The 22,919-nt window shown below is 40.0% G+C and overlaps 1 protein-coding gene across 4 annotated transcripts in view; it reads left to right on the top strand.

Moving 5' to 3' along the window:
* LOC145344964 (low density lipoprotein receptor adapter protein 1-B) overlaps positions 1 to 21,812 on the top strand; it is a 109,116-nt gene extending 87,304 nt beyond the window's left edge. For 2 of the 4 annotated variants that reach the window (XM_080192362.1, XM_080192364.1), the window contains exons 6-9: positions 969 to 1,049; positions 1,178 to 1,308; positions 7,257 to 7,291; positions 19,449 to 21,812. In XM_080192362.1, coding sequence (XP_080048488.1) covers positions 969 to 1,049; positions 1,178 to 1,308; positions 7,257 to 7,291; positions 19,449 to 19,533 — 332 coding nt within the window. In that variant the 3' untranslated portion in view covers positions 19,534 to 21,812. Of the gene's footprint in view, positions 1 to 968; positions 1,050 to 1,177; positions 1,309 to 7,256; positions 7,292 to 10,267; positions 10,591 to 19,448 lie in introns of all 4 variants that reach the window. The other 2 variants (XR_013887011.1, XM_080192363.1) reach the window with 2 other exon arrangements.
* Positions 21,813 to 22,919: the final 1,107 nt, after the last annotated feature.

Here is a 22,919-nt window from a genome sequence, read left to right as displayed (position 1 = left end):
ATGTCCAGCCACAAGAAACAGCACATTTGACCATCAGCAACTCTTCAACTTCAAATCCAGGCATGAGGTGCGAGAGAAGTTGCAGCAATCGATGGCTAAGTAGTCTGCCAGTCAGGATGGTCTACACATCTGTTTGGTTACTTTGGCCAAATAGCCTGTTTTTCTGGCCACCCCCGCCCTCCCCTTCACCCCCCCCCCCCCCCCCAAAAGAGCTTGGGCCCCTCGAGAGCTCGGACCCAGGGGTGCCAAATCAAGAGCTGTCAATTTCCTGTAATTTTGGCATGCAAACATTCTTGTCCCTGTCATTACAGATCTTACTACTGACAGAGGGGGAAAAAAAATAAAACTTGCTAAACCTGAACATCAAATGGTGTCTGACTTTAAAAATCTGAATTGAAGTAACCAAATTTCAAATTGGCCTATTGAACAGAAAATACACATTTCAGTCCAAAAATGGTCCCATGGTGAGAATATTGTTTTTGGATAATTGATTTTATGCAGAGAAAACTTTCCTACTGAGAAGGTGTGAATAGGACATGTGCAGCAAATTATCATCAGTGTAAAACATGCTAGAGGCCTCATTGTACCTTCCACAAAAGTGGAAAATGCTTGAAAATCACAGCAGGTCTGACAGTGGCGAGAGAATTGGGCCAGTGTTTCGAGTCTGCATGACCCTTCATTGGAGCTCTGACGAAGAGTCATCCTAACACTATTCTCTCCCCACAGATGCCGTCAGACCTGCTGAGGTTTTCTATCATTTTTTTAAATTTAGTTTTAGATTCCAGCACCTGCAGTAATTTGCCTTTGCGTTGTGTCTTAGCCAGGCTATTGCTTTTTCTATTTTTGGAAAGTTGTTTACAAGAGTGGGTAGTGATTAGGTATAGTGTAATCAGACTCAAATTATGGTAAAAATATGCTAATTGCTATCTTAGGACACTAAAGAATGTATGCTTTTTGTTTATTTCCAGAAAAATGTAAAAAGACACAGGAACATAGTAATCGACCTGAAATTGCAGCTTTTAATGGAGCAATAGGACTTGAAGAGAAAGGTAAAGAGTGTGCCATCTTTTCTTTAAGTAATCATAGTTCTTCTCATTCAAATTAATAAATTATATTGTTGAAATGCACCATGAGGTTTGATGTGGAGCTTTAAAGTTTTTTTTGCTGAATTTTTCAGATGCAGCCACAGCAAGGGGTCACGTAATAAACCAAGTTCAAAATCCCATGATCTCACCAACCGATGTCCATCTAGGTATCACAAGGCAAAATAGTCCATCTTGCGGGTCTCCTTTACATGCACTTTCTTGGGTATGTTTTAAAGTGATTCTTTTGACAGTTGTATTTATAATTAATGTCTTAGAAGCTAATGGCACCACATGAGCATTGATATGTTTTTTTCCATTGCTAAATATTTCAGGCTGAAGCACTGCATTTTAGATAACTATAGTCACCAATAATAATAATAATGGTTACTACAAGTAATGTGGGTTTTGCACTGAGGGATAGTGTATGTGGTGTAGATACAACTCTGTCATCTATTTATGCTTAGGCTGGTTTATAATCTGTTTTCGTGACTTTACTGGATTAGACGCTAGAATCGAAACAACATCATTGTGCAGTGCCTTTTGTTTTTGAAGATGTGGAAGACACTCTGTTTAGGGTGAGGGTGGGCTTGTACTTGAAATGTCTTGTGTAGTCTGACTACAAAAGGGGTTAACAGGCATTCCGAATTTGCTCACACTGGTTTCAGACAGCAGATGGTCATCTGGATAAGCTGCAGATTCCTGTGCAGTTCTTTATTTGAATGCACTGAAGCAGGAATGGAGCCTTATTGGATCGGAATCACATTGGCAATGTCAAATTAAGTGAGAGCAGAAGCTACTGTAACTTCCAGTATAGCCTTGAGGAACAATCTATCCAGCTATATTTCAGTCTGTCGGAGAAGATACAAGCATATGTCTTTAATGTTATCCCTATAGGTGACACACACGCACACAAACTAAACAATTCACTAAGAAGTTAAGGGATTAATCTTACAGCATTAACATAGTAAAGTAAATTAGTTATGTAAACATTTCTGTGAAAATGAATTCAATATTGTACTGTATCTAATTGGTAATTGCACTTAAGGCCTGCTATTTAAGCAAGGCAAATCATGGAGGTGGGAGGAGCAAGTTGACTGAGGTAGATTAGGACGTCAGATTGAAAAAAATGTAAATAAGCAATGGTAATCATTTAAAGATGTAGTTCAGTACTCCCCAGCATATACATTCCTTTGAGGAATGAAAACTTCATTGCGAAAGTGTTGTATCAAGGCTAACTCGAGATGTTAAGGATAGTAATAGATAAAAAGAAAATTACAAAGTTGTCAAAAAGAATAGCAAGCCTGATAATTGGAAGGATTTTAAAAATCAGCAAAGATTTATTGATAAGAGGGGAAAATGAATTGAATAAGAGGAAACTAGCAAACAGTTAAAATGATTGTAAGAGCTTTTTGTTTGTTCATTGTCACCATAAACTTAGTGGGGCTGTTGGCATCACCTTTCTTCTTCTGTCTTTTTTACGTCTCCATTTCAATTTTATCCACCTATCTGATTTTCTTCTTCTGTTTTTACTCTGTTTCTCCTTCAGTTGTTGGCAGGACAATACTGTTGAGCTTGCTGTTTCTAATGCCTGCACTTGGATATATTTCTCCCTTACCCACTTTCAAATTGATTTTGAGGTGTTTGTCATCTTTCATCCTTTAGTATTGAAGAGTTCCGTCTTCATTTGTCATCCAGACATTGGGCTGTGTGTATGTGAAGATGGCTGATGAGTCCTATATTAGCAAGCAAGGTTCTAGTGCAGTGAGAAGAGGACAGTGAGGCTGGCAGGTTGTTGGCGACGTTGTTCTCATGGTTTTTAGGTATCTTGCATTTGCTTTGGGCTGACCTTGCTCTTCGTTTGCTGATGCGTCTTTGACAATTGTACACCAATCAGCCTAAGAGCACATCTTTGAGGCGTGGGAGGAAACTGGAGCACTCGGAGGAAACCCATGCAACCACAGGGAGAATGCGCAAACTCCCACAGACACAGGCCCAAATCCATGTATCTGCACAGCTAGCAGTGATAGTCACTGAGCTGTTGTGGTGCCCATCTGCTGGTCCAGGATTAAGCGCACACAACGACACGAAGTACTAGGCCACTCTCGAAACCTCCAAGAGCAGCCCACGCACGACCCACCGTGTGCGTGCCCCTCGTTTGACAACAAGGTGGACTGACACCTGTGGATTAAAAGAGACAAAACATTAACATGTAATGCTACATTTCCAGTGTCGTCCCGAGGCTCTGACCCTTTTTAATACCGTCTACTATGACCCTCCATCCCTGTTTCGCTCATGTGTCTAAGTAAACCTTAAACAAGTCCAACATGCCTGCCTCCACCACCTTACTTGGTAGCGCGTTCCATACCCCCACGACCCTCTGCGTGAAAAACCTTCCTCTAGTATCCAAATTATACTTCTCCTCCCTCACCCTTAGATTGTGACCTCTTGTAATTGTCCCCAATCTAGGGAAAAGCCTACCACTGTTGACTCTATCTATTCCCTTCATTATTTTATACACCTCTATCAGATCCCCCCTTAATCTCCATCTTTCTAAGGAGAAGAGCCCCAGTTTCTCCAACCTTTCCTCGTAACTCAGTCCTTCCATGCCAGGCAACATCCTGGTAAACCTCCTCTGCACCCTCTCCAGGGTCTCCACGTCCTTCTGGTAGTAAGGTGACCAGAACTGGACGCAGTACTCCAAATGCAGTCTAACCAACATTCTGTACAACTGAAGCATTAGACGGCAGCTCTTATACTCTATACCCCTTCCTATAAAGGCTAGCATTCCGTAAGCTTTCTTCACAACTTTCTCTACCTGTGTTGACACCTTCAGAGACTTGTGCACCTGCACTCCCAGGTCCCTCTGTGTATTTCTGTACTCTTAATCGGTCTACCTTTTATCATGTAACTCCTCCCTGCATTATTCCTTCCAAAATGCATCACCTCGCATTTGTCAGGATTAAATTCCATCTGTCCATGAGTGTAATGTATCCAATTGCTGATTGAACAAAACTTTGTGGAAAAGTAAGCTATGAGGAGGATGCAAATAGGCTGCGGAGGGAAGCAGGAGAGTTAAGTGATTGGGTTAGAATAGTCACTGGTGAAGACAAGTCAGCATATATTGGTGCCATTCCCAAGTCTGGATAAGCGGGAAGGGCAACTATCTGGAAAACCACCCATCAAGATCAAATGATCGTTATTTTAACTGGAAATGACACCCATACCAGGATGTATCCTGCAAGTGATAAGAGTCCCTGCCAGAACCTTGTGAGGAGTGAATATAGTCTACCATCCACTGGACAAGTATGACTCCAGAAGAAAGGCCAAAGGAAAGATGAAAAGTTGACCAAACACAAAATAGCAAGTTTAAATGTTAGTAGTCTGATGGAGAGAATCAGTAAAGTAACAAGTAAAGCATGAATTTCTTAAGGGACTTGTTGATTTCTTAACTAACTTGTTGGAGTTTTTGAAGAGGTAACAGAGAAGGTTAATGAGAGCAATGCTGTTGATCCGATCTTCCAAAGGGTACTTGATACAGTGCCACACAACAAACTTGCGAACAAAGTTATAGCTCGTGGAATAAAAGGATCAATGGCAACATGGATATGGGTTTGGCTAAGTTAGAGGAAGAGAGATGATCAGTGGATGGTTGATTTTGCAATGGAGTTTCTCAGGGGCCAGTGTTAGGACCCTTCCTTTTCCTTTAGTCTATAAGCTTGAAGATTGTGGGATCGTTGAATGAGGAAAGTGGAGTTGATGTAGAAATTCAACTATGAGCTTAAAGGCAAAGCAAGCTCAGTGGACTACTTGCATTTTTAGTGCATTTGAATCAATGTATATATAATGTTACCTCCTTAAATTTAGGTTGCCTAAGTATACTCTGGCTGCTTTTTATCCCCTTTATTATTTGCTCCTATTATTAATATGCTTGTAATATACATATCACATGCCTCAGCAGAAATGCAATGTTGCTAATGATTTTCTTAACACCTATCTCAATTCTCCGTTCTGTGTTAAGTATTCAGTGCTGCAGTTATCTGGGTGTGAAATCAACTTGAGTGATAACTGCACTAATATATCTTTCACACTTAAATATCACTACTTTGCTTTATTTTCTCCAATAGCTGTCACGATTCCTATCTTTGTATCCCAAAGTCTGAGCAGGAGACCAGAAGAACACATAGCATGTATGACTGCTTTTAGCATTCATGGGCATATCATCAGCTTTCATTTATAGTCAGACAAAACCAAAGACCACTTCACCATTGTTTGACAACACTCAACCTGTGAGCTGCCAGGCTGTCTGTCTGGCATTAGGCAGGAGATGATGTAATATATCTTTCAGTTGAATATTTGGAATAGAGAAGGAATAATTTTCAACTAAAACCAAAAACTCCACACCCTTATCATTGACTCCATACCCCTCCATGGCTGTGAAAAGGACCCGAGAGGCACTGCATTTGGGTAAAGCTGGAGTTGAGCTTCAAACCTGCTTTGTCTCAGTCTGCCGCCACCCCAGCACCGCTCCTACTCTACCCATCACTGAGATTGCATATTTCTGTCGTCTTAAGTTTTTCTGCTTCTGACCCCGAATTACTCCTCCTGTTGTTGAATCCCTCAGCATTCAATTTTGTCATTGCCTTCCAAAGTTGATAGATTGCTGAGAGGAGACCTCGTTTATTTAGGCTGATGGACTGAAGTGCCTCTTGGGCCTCCTCTTTGATGTTCACCAATGCTGGCGGACATTCTGCTAAGCATGATAAAACAATCAAATATTTAATTTTTGTGCATTTTTAACACATCAGACAGATCCTGTGTTGTTTTTGTAGAATAATAAATATGACAACAGTAGTCAACATTTCTGTTTTAAGATCAGAGAGATATTGTGCCAGATTTTTGCACTGTTGGGAAGATTGTGGCCCTTTTAAACGTGGCTGGTGGGATTCAGATGAAAAAATCTCTTCACTCTTTTTCTCCCGTCCTCTCCCCGCTCCTACCCCCAAATTCTTGGCATCCAATTTTTGCAAGTAGGGGAAAGAGGCAAAACGCAATTCACAAACCCAACAGACCGACTTGAATTCAGTTCTGCGTTGAAACTGATTCTATATTTGTTAACCCACAGTATGGGAGGATGGAATTTTATAGACCTTCCTCATCACCAGGTTTGAAGAGGAGAAGATGGGGATGACGTGGCTGGGGGCTCCTCAATACAGGGGGCGGGGGCACTGTGAAGGTGTCAGGTCATTCTTGGGCCTTGAGGTGCTGCCTTTGTTCTTTTTGAAGATGTGTAGAAATTATGAAGCTGCTTTGTATCAATTTATACTCCTTTGAAATTTCCAAGTCCTTTCCTTTGTTGTTAAATTGGCATTGACATTAAGATGATCACACCATTACCAAAGATTTGAATTATTCGCAAGTGTTATATGTCCAAAAATGCATTTTTAAAATACTGGCTCGTTATACTCACGTTTTTGCAATTTGAATCAGTTGCTGTCCATGTCAATGGGATGTTCTGATGCCACGCTTGATCAAATCAATTTTCAGAAAGAGGTACTCTTATTGGTTGATTGTACATTCCATTTCACTACAAGCCAAAAATCTACTTTGGTAAATACCCTACTATTGCTTAACAGCCATTTGTGAGATTTTTCAACCATGTTCCCGCTGCCCAGACTCACTCTCACTGTCTGGCATTAGTATTGCTATGCATTTTCTGTGTTGAGAACTTATTAAAATGCAGTCGTGTATGGATAGAAAATCTACGAGTTGCAATATCCACAGGAGACTAGTCAACAAGAATGGTTTGAAGACCTTCTTTGATGAATATGACTTTGAATGAATCTAGCATACAAAATTAATTCATTTAAAGATCTCAAGCAAAAGGTAGCCATGGATTGTTAATACAAAGTACTTACAAATTTAATATTGTTGATAATTTGTGGTCATATTCAGTACTGGTATAAAGATTGGTTAGTAAATTGAAACCACGGGGCGGTTTTTGTGTCAGAAGTGCTTGTTATAATTTGGCATAAAATTGAAGAGAGGGCTGGTCAATCTCACCTTAACAAGTAAAAATGAACGCCTGTGAAATGTTAATGTAATAAATAGGATAATTCTACATGAGGCACTAGATAAAGGTAGCTTAACAAGATTTCTTAATGTTCTTTGCAGGAGGAGGATGATGGTCTTGATGATGCCTTCTCAAGGTAAGGTGTCCTAGAATTCTTTATTACACAGGCCAAAATAAATTTCTTAATAAAATGGTTTTATTTCTGGCAATTTATCTTTACTTATGGTTATATATATATAGTGGCATGATCTTGCATGCTTCTGTATTGTGAAACATTTTGTCTCATCTTTGCGGTTGAAAGTGGCTCCTGGCAGACAGGAACTTTTTTATTCCCAGACCTGATGATGTCTCTAATTAATATGTTTCTTTGCGCATCATTTTTTTCTCTGTAATGCCTTGTGTATTTACCAGAAAAAAAATTGAGATTCATTTAGCCCAAGATGCCTGCTTTCTATGAACTACTTCTGTCCCATTCATGGCCTAACAAAGTGCTCAACATTTAAACTTGATAAATGTCTTGTCAGTCGAGAAAATCGTCAACAAAATGGCAATCATTTCCCTAGCGACTGCACTGCTCACCAATGATTTTGAATCTTGAGAAGGGCAGATCAATCCTTTGCTCTATTTCTCTGAAAAGAAGTCATGTTTTTGTGACCTTACAGAATGAGTGCGACTGAATCCACTTCATTTGCATCCCCGTTTTAGGACCTGTTCTATAAATATACTAATTCCAGTAGCTTCTAAAGGAAACATGATAGGACTTCAAAGCTACTTACTATAACTAATTCTGTGTTTATTATTATAATATTCATGCACCTCGCTCAATTCCCTCTGCTATAATAGTTTCTGAGAAATAGAAATTTTGCATTTTTAAAAATATTTTATTTTCAGCATTCTTGTTCTTAATGGATATGTACTTGTTTCCTTTGCAAAATGCTCACTGTATTCTGATAAATGTAATTTGATATTGAATGCTAGGGGGACGTAAGAATTAATGTGCTTACCTTTGAGCGCAAATTACTACATTACTGCGCAAGAAATGTTTAAACTAAAAGGAAATATTAGAAGATGTGTATTAATTTACCCTATAAAATATTTTGGTTATGTGGTAAACATTCCACACACCAATTTCGGAGTTAAGCCTTCAGTTAGTGAAGGCAGTTTGCATTCTAAAATAAATGACTAACTAGGATTTTTAGATCGGGAATATTGTTATTAAAATTACACTGTATATAAGGATGTTAAACAGGAATTTCTAAACCCAAATTTGTTTCTTTCTGATTCTTTATCATGTTTCAACTTGCCCTTGTGTCAATATTTTCACTCTACTGAAGGTGTTGATGTTTGTTAGGCAACATTTCCTTGGATACTCCAATACCTCAACTAACTGACCACATAAGAAGTCATGTTCAGTTGGAGGCTTCATGCTGTAGAAACGCTATATTGACCTTGCACAGAGTGCAGCATGAATTTGCTAGAACAATACCTAGACTCTAAGAGCGTTTTATAATTTTTCAATTGCAAGGAGAGATTAAACAAATTAGTGTTGTGTTTTCTAGAATTTAGACGGTTACAAGGTAATTTGATCAGAATTGTTCATGTTATTACAGTAGAAAGAAATTATTTCTACTGGTTGGACAGTGTAGGATTTGGTCAGTCCTTTCAGGAATAAGGATAGGAAATGCTTCCATGTAGAAAGGTAGATGCAATTTTAGGACTCTTCCTCAAACTACAATTGATGATAAACCGATTGTTAATTTAGAAACTGAGATTGATCGCATTTTGCTAACCAAAAGGTATTAAGGAACCTGGGTCAAAGATGGGTGTATGGAGGTAGGTCACTGATCAGTCATGATCTCATTGAATGATGGGATGGTTACAGGCGTCTAACTACCTTATTCTTGTTCCTGTGCACGACAAAGGCATGAGTATCAGCTGGCAGCCCTTGCATAGAGGGCACCAGCTTAGCTCAAAACTATCCTTTAATCAATGTCCACATTGTTTAGCCTCTCATTTGCAGTCCAGTAATAAAAGATGATGCAAGCCCAGCTTCTCCACAAACTCATTTTATTCCCTTCTACAATTTCACATAAACACACCCAACACCCTGTGCTGCCTGTAACCCCTTTATATATACTTCATTTAGTACTCTTAAACAATTAACGTACAAATTAGGTCTAAAGTGGAAGGTTGTAGTTAACCTATTCCTAACACACACATTCACAGTTTACAGCAGGGGCAGTGGATGATTATCAGAATTAAGAATTGCACCTTTGTAGCCTCAAGATGTTGAAGCCAGTTGTAATTGCTGTAGCTGAGGTGAACTATTTTGGAACAGGTACGTGATCAAATTCAAGACGTGACTGGGCTGGAAGTTTAATGCTCTATAGTAAATTTGGCTTTATCAAAGATTGCCAGGGGGCTTTTTGAAATTTCCGACATGCTGCACAATTATAGCCCACCAGGCCAAAATCTGGCCCTGACATTGAGCATCGGTTTACAGCACAACTAGGGAAATGGAAAGATCAACCAGTGTGAACCTGCTGGTAATTTAAAACAGTTTTAACGCCTGGTACCTTATTGCATCAGAGTCTTTCAATGATTTATTTAAATGATTGCAGCTGGTTTTAGAAACGAGCAACAGGGGTAGGCCTGCTCTGCCATTCATTTTGATCATGGCTAGTCATCGAATTCAATATCCTGATACTATTCTGATTATGCCTTTTAATTGATCTTCTGTTCATCAGCTTTTCAGATGTGCATGTGACCTTTCCTTTAGGTGTTGTATAGGAAAAGACCCTCTATTTAAAAAAGAACAGGAGGGCATCCTGTATTGCAATGGTTCATTGCTTGTATCAGTAGTTCTGTGTCTTGGGCATTGTCTTGTTACATGGCATAATAGGCAGTAACAAATTCTTGGGAAACTATTGAGTATTAAATGGAATAATTCATTCAATAGTAATTTGCTATTCGAATGTTAAGATCATCGCAGAGTTGATGGACAAGATTTTCAAGATTGCTATTAACGTATCTGAAAATATTTTTAAATTGTCTTTACAAATGTTCACTTTTCTTAATTGGCATTTTTTTCTTCTATTTGTGCCTCTTCAAGGAAGTTTTTTTTTGGTATTTGTCGCAAGGGAGTAACTTGATCTTCAGTAAAATCTATTGAGAGCCATTCCATGCCAGATGTGTCTTCCACCCAATGCATGGGGTTTGGAGTTTGAGAAGGAGATGCCACGAATGTGAGAAATTTGTGTTGAGAGTGGAATCCTGGAATTAAATGTCCAGTCAACTTTCAGTTGTAAATACATTTACCAAAAAGTAACCAAGTCAAACATTAGGTGCTGCAAAAATTACTAAGTTGTGTGAAGCATGACTTTTATTTTCCCATTTTTACAAGCAGCATTGTGGATGGAGTTGAGCCAATTACAGGTATATTTCTAATTAATATATTTTATGTTTATACACCTATTTCTTTTCTAAACTCATATTTTCATTCGATGGTTAATTAACCATGAATAAATGCTTAGAAACTAAACTAGTAAGAAAAAAACCAAAAAATCAAAATGCCCATTGTTTTATGATTCCATCTATCGATGGAGTTTTGACACTTGCTGTCATTCTGATCCAAAACCTGTGTGAAGAGTGCATAATTCTACACCAGAAAGAATGAAAATAAAAATGAAATTTTAAATTATTGGGTGAACAGTAGACCTCAAATTTGAATCACGAAAGTTCAAAATATCATTAGTACTTTTTTTACAGAAAGTAACATTGGCTTCAGTTGTCATTTGCAATGATACATATAGTTTATTTCATGATGCCTGAAGCATGACAAGGGAGATCTTTCATCCCATTTGCAGATCTTCAAGTTATATAGTATTTTGTAGAGAAACCATTTGAAATGTAGCTGGAAAGAAAATAATCATAGTTTACACTGATGTTAAATTTTCATGCAGAGAAGACTGCAAGCAGTCCCCCACGTCAGCAAAACCAGTGATCAAAGTGAAGTAAATGGGAAAGAATATATCTCAACCTAAGCCAGTTAAATTGACAGTCAACAGATTGCAAACAAGTCTGCTTCTCCTGCCTAAAGACTTGATTCCTGGCAAGAAGCATTCTTTATTTAATATGCTATGAAATTAGTATATAGCTTTAGACTTTTGCTTTGAAGAAGAGTTCAAGATGCTGGCTAAAATCATTAGTAATGACATCAATTTTGAACTTCTGTGTTCAGGGACTGTATCAATGTGTGTGCAGACTCCATTTGCAAGTATTAGTGATGCTATTCCTGTGAATATTTAAGCTTGGTGGCTGAACACAATTTTTTTGAGGTTAGGTGAGCAGAACAGTTATATTAGAATTAGGAAGTTAACTTTCAGGATATCACCTGTAAGATCCATCTGTCCTGTTCTATGAAGCATGACTTGTGATTTTCTTTTAGTTAGTCCTTGTATGTGAATTTGTGACGTCTGCGTTTGTGTAAATGATTACTGGGTAGGGTTCAGAGGCCTCATTGTTTCCATGTCAAACTGGTCAGACCAATAATTGAAAGCATGCTCTTCAACTTATTTTACCACCAGTAGTGAACAACGATGCAGCAAATGCATGATATCATGTTCACAGATTACAAAGTGAGTTTGTCCTGTTTGGAATATTTAATGACAATAATTTGCTGATACAAAATAGGATAATTATTACATTGTAATATTCTGTCAGTGTTTTGGAATCAGCCTGCATGCAGATGAGGGATGCTAGCAATGCCAAGTCTGAAACCTGCTAACTTTCTTTTATGTGGTTACAGTTAGGGTCGCCAAGACTCCAGTTTTGGGCTGGAGTCTCCAGGAATGGAAGACCAACCTCTAGGTCATTGCTGTGTGCAACCCTGGAGAAAAAGCATCGGGACACTAAAAACAATCGTTTTTGCATCATTTTCTTTGAGTGGTTCTGTTTATCAGATATAAAATATTGAGTGTGTGAAGGGGGGTGGGAAAAAGAGACTGGCCAACAGTTGAGCACCATCCAATTGGGCAATTAACCTTTTAGCTTTGATATATTCTGGGTCATTTGCGGTGTCGCTAATTCATTAAGTAAACTCTTTGGATAGAATTTCAAAGACTGCTCTACCCTTTGTATTTGCGGGTGGCACTGCCAACCTCCTGGGCTGTAGCATGGCACAGCTTGGCCTCCTGGGCTGGAGCGTGGCACTGGTGGCTTCCAAAATTTATCACAGCTATTGCCCAGAAACATCCAGATTTCAGCCTGTCTTCTGAACTTCAATGACTGAACCCTGGAAACTTGGCCTGGATCATTTATGCATCCTGGAATTAGGTGGAAGGATGTCTGCTGGCATTAAGACCAAACAAAAAATCAAAACTAAAATCATCTCACTGATTATAGTTTTATATCCACTAATTGCTGGTTTGATTTTTTGGTTCCTTTTTATCAATGAGAAGATGTGCAGTCCTATCATCGTTTTTCATTATTTGAATGTACATTGAGGTGCTGAGGATTAAAACTCTCCATAATGAAGAACAGAACAAAACAACCCACTATAATGGCACATGTGCCTTATGATCCACTTATTCAATATCCAAATAAAGAACCAAACGAGTTAACTCATTTCAATTGTTAAATTATCATGCAGCAGTCTGCCAGAAATTGGATCCGTATTTGGCACGAAGCCTAATTATTTAGATATTAACTGAATCAACTTGGGTGTGAAATCTCTGCTAGAGCAGTAATAGGACAACAAACTTGTATTAAAGCAGCTACTTTCTGTGAATCGTGTAATGAACAAAGTGCATCATAAAAACAAAATGCTGGATAAACTCATCAGGCTTGGCAGCATCTGTGGAGCAAGGAACAGAGCTAATGTTTTGGATCTAAGTGATCTTCTACAGAACCACGTACCATGTAATGGAAGGAGAGGCTGGATAGACTGGGGATTTTTTCCCTGGAGCGTAGGAGGCTTGGGGTGATCTTATAGAGGCCTATAAAATAATGAGGGGCATAGATGAGATAGATAGTCAATATCTTTTCCCAAAGGTAAGGGAGTCTAAAACTAGAGGTTTAAAGTGAGAGGGGATAGATACGAAAGGGTCTAGAGGGGCAATTTCTTCATGTACAGGGTGATGAGTGTCTGGAATGAGCAGCCAGAGGCAGTAGTAGAGGCGGGTATAATTTTGTCTTTTTAAGAAGCATTTAGACAGTTACATGGGTAAGATGGGTATTAAGGGATATGGACCCAATGCAGGCAATTGGGACTCGCTTAGTGGTAAAAATTGGGTGGCATGGACAAGTTGTGCCGAAAGGCCTGATTCCATGCTGTAAATCTCTGATTCTACAAAACCAAGTTTGTTTGGCAATAACAATGGCTTGATTAACATGTTGTTTGACATGGTGTAATAATGACGATGCTAGCAAAATGGAGATAAATATGTGCATATGACACAGCTGCAAAACTCTTGAAAGATTTGATTGGTGTTGTAAATGAACAGTAGAGCTTCAAGACAAAGACAGATAATGCTGGAAAATTTCAGAGCTCTGATGAACAGTTGTCCAGACTCAAAACGTTAGCTCTGTTCTCTCTCCACGGCTGTTGATAAACTTGCTGAGATTTTCCAGAATTTTGTGTTTTTGTTTCCAATTTCAGCAGCTGGAGTAATTTGCTTTTATCAAGTAAAACCCACAAACACTAACAAAGATATGACATAACCCAACCTCAACACCTCCTTCCCCTCCCTGCCCTCCACCCCAGCGCTTGTCATACATAGTAAGATAAATCAGAAAAAGAAAGCTTATGACAGTCACAAAAAAATCATATTTTAGAAGGCTTAGTGGAATATAGAAGATACAGGGCTGAATTAAAAAGTAAATTAGGAAAGCAAAGAGAGAGATATGAAAAAATATTGGCAAGTAAAATCAAAGAAAATCTGAAAGATGTTTTACCAATACATGAAGAGTAAGGTGAATAACTAAGGAAAGCGTAGGATGTATTGGGGAAGTACATGGTAATTTGTGCACTGATGCAGAAGATGTGCAACAAGAAGTCTCACAACACCAGGTTAAAACCCAACAGGTTTATTTGACAGCGCAAGATTTCGGAGCCTCAAGCTGCTTCATCAAGTGAATGAGGACTTGTGTTCACAAACAGGGCATATAAAGACACAAACTCAATTTACAAGATAATGGTTGGAATGTGAGTCTTTACAGGTAATCAAGTCTTAAAGCACAGACAATGTGAGTGGAGAAAGGGTTAAGCACAGCTTAAAGAGGTGTGTATTGTCTCCAGTCAGGACGGTTAGTGAGATTTTGCAAGCCCAGGCAAGTTGCGGGGGTTACGGATAGTTTGACATGAACCCAAGATCTTGGTTTATGCTGTCCTCGTGTGCAGAACCTGGCTATCTGTTTCTGCTCCGCAATTCTGCATTATCATGTTATGAAGGCTGCCTTGGAGAATGCTTACCCGACATCAGAGGCTGAATCCCCGTGACTGCTGGAAGTGTTTCCTGACTGGGAGTACTCCTGTCTGGTGATTGTTGAGTGGTATTCATTCATTCGTTGTCGTGGCGATATGATACAATTTGTAGATGACACAGAAATCAGCTGTGTAGTTGACAATGAAGAGGATAGTTGTTGTCTCTAGAATGATATCAGTGGCTTGGTTGGGTGGGAAAATGATGAATAGAATTCAATTCAGAGAGGTGCATTTGAGGAAGACACACAAAATTCAAGAACACACAGTAAATGGGAGGATATTGAAAGGGGCAGAAGAAGGGACAGGTCTTGGAGTGCATTCCCACAGATCCCTGAAGGTGATGCGACAAGTGAATAAGATGGTAAAGAAAACATGTGGAATACTTTCCTTTACTGGAGGAGGTATTAAATACAGAAGTAGGGATGTAATGATGGAATTGTATAAAATGCTTGGTAGGCCACAGCAAGAATTTTGTTGCCATGTTACAGGAAAGATATCATTGCTCTACAGAAAGTACAAAGGAGATTTGCAAGAATGTTTGCCAGGACATGAAAATTGCTTCAATGATGAAAGGTTGGAAAGGCTGGGGTTGCTTTCCTTGGAGCCGAGGAGGCTGAGGGGTGACCTGATAGAGGTGCACAAAGTTATCAGGGGCCTAAATAGAGTAGACAAGGATGTCCTGTTTCCCCTCATGCGGCGGTCAATTACCGGGGCACAGATTTAAGGTGATGGGTGGAATGATTGGAGAGGACATGAGGAAAAATGTTTTCACCCAGAGGGTGATGGGTGTTTGAAATTCGCTGTCGGATTTGGTGGTGGAAGCAAAGACCCTCAAGTCATTTAAAAGGTACCCCTGGATCTGCACCTGAAGTGCTGTAATTGCAAGGCTACAGACTGGGTGCTGGAAGGTTGGATTAGAATGAGCAGTTTGTTTTTTATGTTTTGACCAGTGCAGAGACAATGCGCTGAATGGCCTCTCTCTGTGTTGTAATGTTTCTAAGTCCCCCAACCTTAAACTTCTCTCCAACAGAACCAGCTGCCATGGATTTCCTGGAAAATAGTTGACAATCTTAAAATCCTCTCTTTTTCCTATTATAGTGATAGTCTTAGTTAGCACCTGGTGCCCCCGCCCCCTCTCATCATGACTAAACAGATTGATCATTTTAATTGTGGGAATGGGACAATCCAGATAATTTGACCATAGAGCTGATGCAGATACAATAAGCCAAATAGCTTTACTCTGTGCTATATCATTCTACGATTCAGTGAATTGTAAAATTGTAGATCCAAACTTATCACTTAAGAAAAACACATCAGTGATAGTGGTACATTGATGTTTGCTGTCCCCTAGTGGAATTACATTGCTATACTTTCCCACAAGCCTCCTGCTGAAAACTACCAGTTTTTTCCCCACAGCACCATGATCATGCGTGACCCTTGTCTGTTTGATTTCAATTGCTCCTCTTGTATGTTGAGTTTAATATTTTTACAACAAACCATTTTGTTCTTGTTGAGCATCTAGAGAAGGAAGACAAAGCAAACCATTATATACTCAGTAGAAACATTCCCCACCAACATTTCAAAAGAATTTGAAGTGTTTACAAAATTGTGATTGAGTAAGGAAATTTGGTAAAATTTTCACAAAACATGATTTCCTTGATTTACATAATTTCATTCCAGCCTATGGACAGGCATAATTGACAGCCTTGCATCATGTAACACCACTCTATAATTTCCAGTATTGTTTTGTTTCTATTCACTGGTTCCAAAGCTGTTCTGTTTAAGTGTTTTTTTTAAAGTTTAAAGTCATTCATGGGATCTGGACATTGCTGCCTGGGCTGTATTTATTGCCTGAGGGCATTTAAAGGTCAACCATCTTGCTGTGAATCTGGAGTCACGTGTAGGCTAGACCAGGTAAGTACGACAGGTTTCCTTCCCTAAAAAAAGAACATTACTGAACCAGATGGGTTTTTATGATGATTAACAATCGTCATCATAGGCAGCGCAGTGGCAAGTGCTGCTGCCTCACAGCGCCAGGGACCCGGGATCAATTCCGGCCTCAGGTGACGACAGCCTTTGTGGAGTTTTCACATTTCCCCCTGTGTCTGCATCGTTTTCCTCTGGGTGTCTTCCTCAGTCCAAAGATGTGTGATGATTTAGTGGATTGGCCATTCTGAATTGCCCCTTAGTTGGGGGATTAGTGGGGTAAAACCCCTGGGGTTACGGGGATAGGGCCTGGGTGGGATTGTTATTGGTGCAGGCTCGATGGGCAAGTAGCCTCCTTCTGCACTGTAGGATTCAACGGTCATGACACAAATTTTTATTGAATTCAGATTTCGGGATTTGAACCCAGTCTCCTGCACATTACCCTGGTCTCTGGATTATGAGTCCAGCGACATTACCTCTATGCCACTGCCTCCCTTGAACATAGAAAATGAGTGATAGCAAGCTGTTAGACTCTAGATTTATCACAGTTGGGTGGCTCTGTAACTTAATTTCTACTGATATGTAGTTTTCAGCACTGAGCCATGATGTGAAAACTCTGGTGAAACTTGCCACCCTTAGCCCAGCATCAGAGGCCAAGTGTAACACCCCTATATTAGAGATTGCCTGACTCTATGCAGACCAGTACTACACTGAATTGAAATGTGCTGATAATCTGTTATGGGAGAGCTATCACAGATCCCAAACTTTCCATCAGAATATGTAAATGGAAGATGTTAACTGTGTTAGTAGGTACTGCTTAAAACAGTCATCCCTGACTTATGACAACAGGGAACCATCTAACTGCATTCATTTGGAATTAACTAGCCAGTTGTGAATCAGACTAAGAATGGAGTATAGATTTTTTAGACCCTGACCTGCCACATTAGTTAGAACATCAATACATGCCCAAAATTTTTGGACATTCTTGGCAAATGAGATCAAGAAGAACATCAACCCCCAAGATTTTCACATGTACCAAGAGATTAGCTCAAGTTGGCTGGAGGGCTGGTTTGTGGTGCAGATTGATGCATCTGGAGTTCAATTCCCGTACAGGCTGAGGTTATTCATGAAGGCCCAACCTTCTCAACCTTGCCCCTTGCCTGTGATGTGGTGATGCTCAGGTTAAATCATCACCATCAGCCTGTGGCCATTTGGGAGCTTGGCGACTTGTGTTGGTTGTATGGTTTAATGGATAAGACATTCATCCAACTTAAGTGCAAAATATGATGCAATTAATAGATTGTGGATTGAAATCCTGCGATCATTTAGGTTTCTCCTGTGATCTAATGGTACAAGTCATTAAACTGGTAAATCACACACCTATAGTCATGCTCTGGAATTCCAGGTTCAAATCAGACCACAATAGGTGGTTAAATTTGAATTTGGAAATAAACCTGGGATCCAGCAATACTTGGGCAGTGCATTGATGGGACTTCAGTGTTGGTCTGTGATGCTCTCCATTCACCCTATAGAGAGGGAAAATGTTATGTAGTGTTGAATTGAGTTTATGGGAGCACTCAAATTGGCAAAAGTAGCTATTTATTGCTTGCTTAACCACAAGTGAAGCCTCCAGATTGTACGCTGAGACTATGGCCAGAATTTTACCACCATGCCCGTGCCGGAATCGGGGCGGGTGTGGCTCACAGAACAGAACTGTCTGTTGGTCTTGGGCGAGATTTTACGAGCCTCACTTGAATGAGGCCATAAAATACTGGCCGATAGGTCATGATCCAAAAAGTGATTTAGATTCAAATTTTCAGACTGATACAAGAAATGATGAGGTGAGTGACGAAGCTGTATGTGCTGAATCAGGAGATTAATAATTTGAGGATGTGTAAACCACAATGTGCACCCATTGAGGAGCCCTCTCCAAAGGAAGCAAGGGCTGGAGGAGGCAGCACTGATACTCTGAGGCACATTGTCTTGGAACATATTCGCTTGCTGGGAGGCTGATAATGCTAAAGGAAATGCAACTGAAACCAAAAGAGTAAGAATTCAAATTTGGGTCAAATATCTCAAAAGATAAATAGGCCAAATGTCCATCATTTTCTTCTTTTCAGGATTTAACAGTAGTTGAGTATAAGCTAATTAAAAGACACTGTCAGTTGCAAAATTTTAAACAGCTGTGAGAGTGTTGCTTCCACAGATTTAGTTTTAAATAGGTTAAGGCAAATTATGATTTTTTTGCTTGTGTCATCTGTAACTCAGTGGTAACTCACTTGTCTCTGGGCTTGTGGGCTTTAGTCAAGCTCCAGATACCTGAGTGCAACATCTAGACTGGCATTCCAGAGCAGTACTGAGGGAATGTTGTACTGTCAGAGGTGTCATCATTTAGCTTTTGCCCTGTCTGCTATTTCAGGTGGACATATAAAGATCCCACAGCACCATTCAAAGATATCCCATCCCCAATGCTCATTACTGAAGCAGCTTATCTGGTCATATTTGTAGGTTCTTGCTGTGTGAAAATTGGGAGTCGCATTTCCTACATTACAGCAATGGTTACACTGCAAGAATGTAACCATTTGTTGTAAAGCACTTTGGGACAGTCTAGATACTGTAATAAAAGTTAATTCAATATTTTGTTTGAATCAACATGAGCATTTTCAGTGTTCAATAATATGATTTATGTAAGTGGCTACAGGATGAAATCTAACATCTGAAAGATAATAAAGGATAATTCATTCTGATGGTTAGAAAATTGTGGACATCTCTCATTTCTGACATGCAGTGGACAAGGCTCCCTAATGGCATTGTGGATTTGTAAATTGACCTGCATATATGCTGTCTGAATGGAAGTGAAACATATTCTTTGTTTTAATTTCAGACTTGCGGAGTCTCGGAGAAGCATACAGTGTAAAAATGTCTCAGTAGATCTTCAGGACTCTCGGGTAGAAGAGGCCCTCCTATGATCCCGGACTTGAGCAAAGTGTGCCCATCACCTACAGACTCAGACAAGGAAGTTTTGTCACCATACCACTTGGTTCAGGCAAAATTGTCTGTCGCTCACTCTAACCACTAACTAACTTTGGCTTGGTTTGGAACATGCCGAGAAGAGAGGACTGGTGGGAAACATGCTGCTTCTGTTTGGCTGATACATGCTTGAAAATGGACATTTTTCTGATTCATCATTTTGATGCTTTAACAATAACCAGATATTTTCAAAGAGTATTTGGATTTGAACCACCATTATTTTCATGGAACAAATTTTTTTGGTCTTAGTCTGACAACCATTTCTGCGATTGAATGATTGCATCAAGAGTATCTTTAGATCTAAACCAACTGGGAAAGGGACAGAGGGCAGGAGCAGTGATTTCAGATAGAAACGTAATGTGTTTTATCTCTGGATTTGGCACATTGCACAGAGGCACATAAGTAGCTGCACTGTAGAGTATTCAAACACTCTTATTGTCACCATTCAGTGTTTCCACAGCTGGTAGTGGATAAAATATAGCATTACTTGGCAAACATACTTGAGTACTGTTGTCAGCAGCACAGAATTTTAGGTATACTGACCAACTTTACTCACATACAAATTAAATTTCTTTTAGAAATAACATTATGGGATATAGCAGATGTATGTCTTGAGACGTGACATGTGGTAAGTATAGTGTGTTTGAGAGGAAGAAGGTGACTCTGAACTAATAGTTCCCAAAGCACTCCAACATTGGATTTTGTTTTCTGTCATTTCTGAACCCATTGTACACTAAATAACAGAGATTGTTTGCTATGATTAGTCAACAACTCCATTTATCATTGTTTCAAGTGACCAACAGAATGGTTGAAAGGAAATTAAATTGCCTTAGGAGTCGCTAGGAAAAGAATAAGACAATTCTCATACAAAAAATTATTACGGAAATCTTACCAAAATATGGCAACCCATCACACATTGGGCTGGGTTTTACTGGCCACCTGGAGGTGGAATGCAGGTCGTGGATCAGTAAATTGGGATGCCATGTGCCAGATGTTTGCCCCCATCCCAGGGTCAGGTGGGCTACCTGCCTGTGGCCCAATCAAAGCCTTTAAAGGGACAATTAATGCCTCCTGCAATACCAGCAGTGACCACCACTCTTGTATTGCCACAGAACTGTTGGCCTCCAATTGGGCATCAGCTCTGTATGGCATGAATCTTGCTGGAGACTGATGGAAGTTCCCGCCTCAGACTAATTAAAGAGCTGTTGCCCAACAAGCCGGCCAAATGAAGGTGAATGCATCCCCCAAAATTTATGTGGGGGTGCAGGGAGCCCATCTGGAGCGTATAGTCCAACTCACTGAATAATGATTTGTGCACAGAATTATCTCCACAGAATTGAAGTGGCACCACTGCAAGGGACATTGCTAGCTATGATAAAATGATTACTGTTAGTATCATTGACCATTAATCTGCTACCTCCAACATACTGAAAATTAGATGTTACAACTAATATGTAAACAAATATGTTCAGGAATCCACTTGTTACATCCTGCCACCAAGTGAGATATCTATCATGGTCTGCTGCAAAGGATTTTTGCCTATAGCTATACAGATTAAATTGCTAATCTACAAGTTTCCAAGTGATTGTATTTGCAGATCACTAATCTACTAGAATGTTTGAAAATTTGTGAAACTATTTGAGGTGAAAGCATTTTTAATTCTGTAAACAAAAAGTGTTTCCTTGAATTGATTTCTCCACATTGAAAAATGTCAGCAGAAATGATACGTATATTCTCAATGCTCATGACTTCATGTCAGATGGAGTAGAATCATATATTAGGTAAAGAATGATCACAGACAGTAGTGTTTTGTTTGGGTCTGCTGGATTGTATCTTTGGGGGAAATGATGTATACGTTTTGCTCTACACAGGTGTTCTCGCTGAAAGTGAATTGTTTCAAATTCTTGTACACTAAAGGTCTGTTTTGAGATGTATTTTAAAGGGGGAATGGGTGACAGGAGTGGTCAGCTACCCCCTTTAAAGTGAGGTTGCCAACACCCTCCTGCCAGCTTGCCCCACAACTGTAAACATGCTGTTGACAGGTTGAATTGGGGAACAGTGGGAGTTCCGCCCCTCATTTGGGAGAAGTCTCTCACTTGGGAGCCACCAGCCAATCTGATACAAGTTTTGATACCAGAAGGATCTGGAGGCCAGGTTCTGTTGGCAGATGGCACGGAAGGAAGGGGGCTTTGACAGACAAGGTGCCCCCACCCAAATCAGTGTCCCCCCCCCCCCCCCCCCCCCCCCCCAATTTGTTCATGTTAAGCTTCTTCTAAAAACGTTCTGCCCCCTCCTACTCAACTGCTCACACCAAAAGTGCTATGGTGGGGGCAGCGTTTTATCCCGGTCAGTAGGATTGTTAACAAGTTTCTCACTGACCCTAAATCTTTTTTCACCAATGGTGGATGGGGTGCTGACTTCAGCACCCACCAACCTAGCATTCTGTATGTGTGAGCTGAGTAGGAAGGTGGTGGGCTGGTGATGCAACATGTTTTATGTATCCAGTCACTCCCCCTGAAAACATGACCAGTAGGGGTGCGTACGATCGAGCCCCATTGTTTTAAGTACCTAATACAACCATTTTTAAAAAATTCTGTTTCACATCAAATGTCAAAGAACAGCTCTCAAAGCATAAATTTTAACACATTTTTACTGTTTCTTTATAATACAAAGTGGCATCTAATGGAGTTAAGAAAATAATTGACCATGTATTTTCAATGCCACAGTAACATTTGATTAATGTACTCCTCCTCCTTCTCCTCCTCCTTCTCCTCCTCCTCATCCTCATCACACACAGCACCAGGGATCTGGCTTGGGTCACTGTCTGCGTGGAGGCTGTATGCTGTCCCCACGTCTGCAGGAGTTTCCTCCGAGTGGTCCGGTTTCCTCCCACAGTCCAAAAGACATGCTGGTTAGATGCATCATCCATGCTAAATTCTCCTTCAGTGTACCCAAACAGGTGCCTGAGTGTGGTGATTTTGAGATTTTCACAGTAACTTCGTTGCAGTGTTAATATAAGCCTACCTGTGACACTTATAAATAAACTTCAAGGGTGCCTAAAAGAGCGTTGGCAACTGTGGACTTCAATCAGATTGGTCCGTGATCATGCTTGGCAAAGTACTGCAGTGGTTTGCTGTTGCCTCCTGCAGTATAACTGACCAGGAAACTCTCCTGCTCTTACTGGCTGCCATCAGAAATATTTGGAAGGGTTTACAGGCTGAGAATCAGCATATTTGATCACATTATGAACCATTTGGTCATCGGATCCCTGAAGTGGGACTTGAACTTGGGGCTTCCAGGCTAGAGGTCGGGACGGATGCTACCA

The sequence above is a fragment of the Carcharhinus amblyrhynchos genome, chromosome 7 (genome assembly GCF_965287045.1).
Source record: "Carcharhinus amblyrhynchos chromosome 7, sCarAmb.v2.hapA, whole genome shotgun sequence".
Classification (NCBI taxonomy): Eukaryota; Metazoa; Chordata; class Chondrichthyes; order Carcharhiniformes; family Carcharhinidae; genus Carcharhinus; species Carcharhinus amblyrhynchos.
This window is presented reverse-complemented; position numbering and strand designations above follow the sequence as displayed.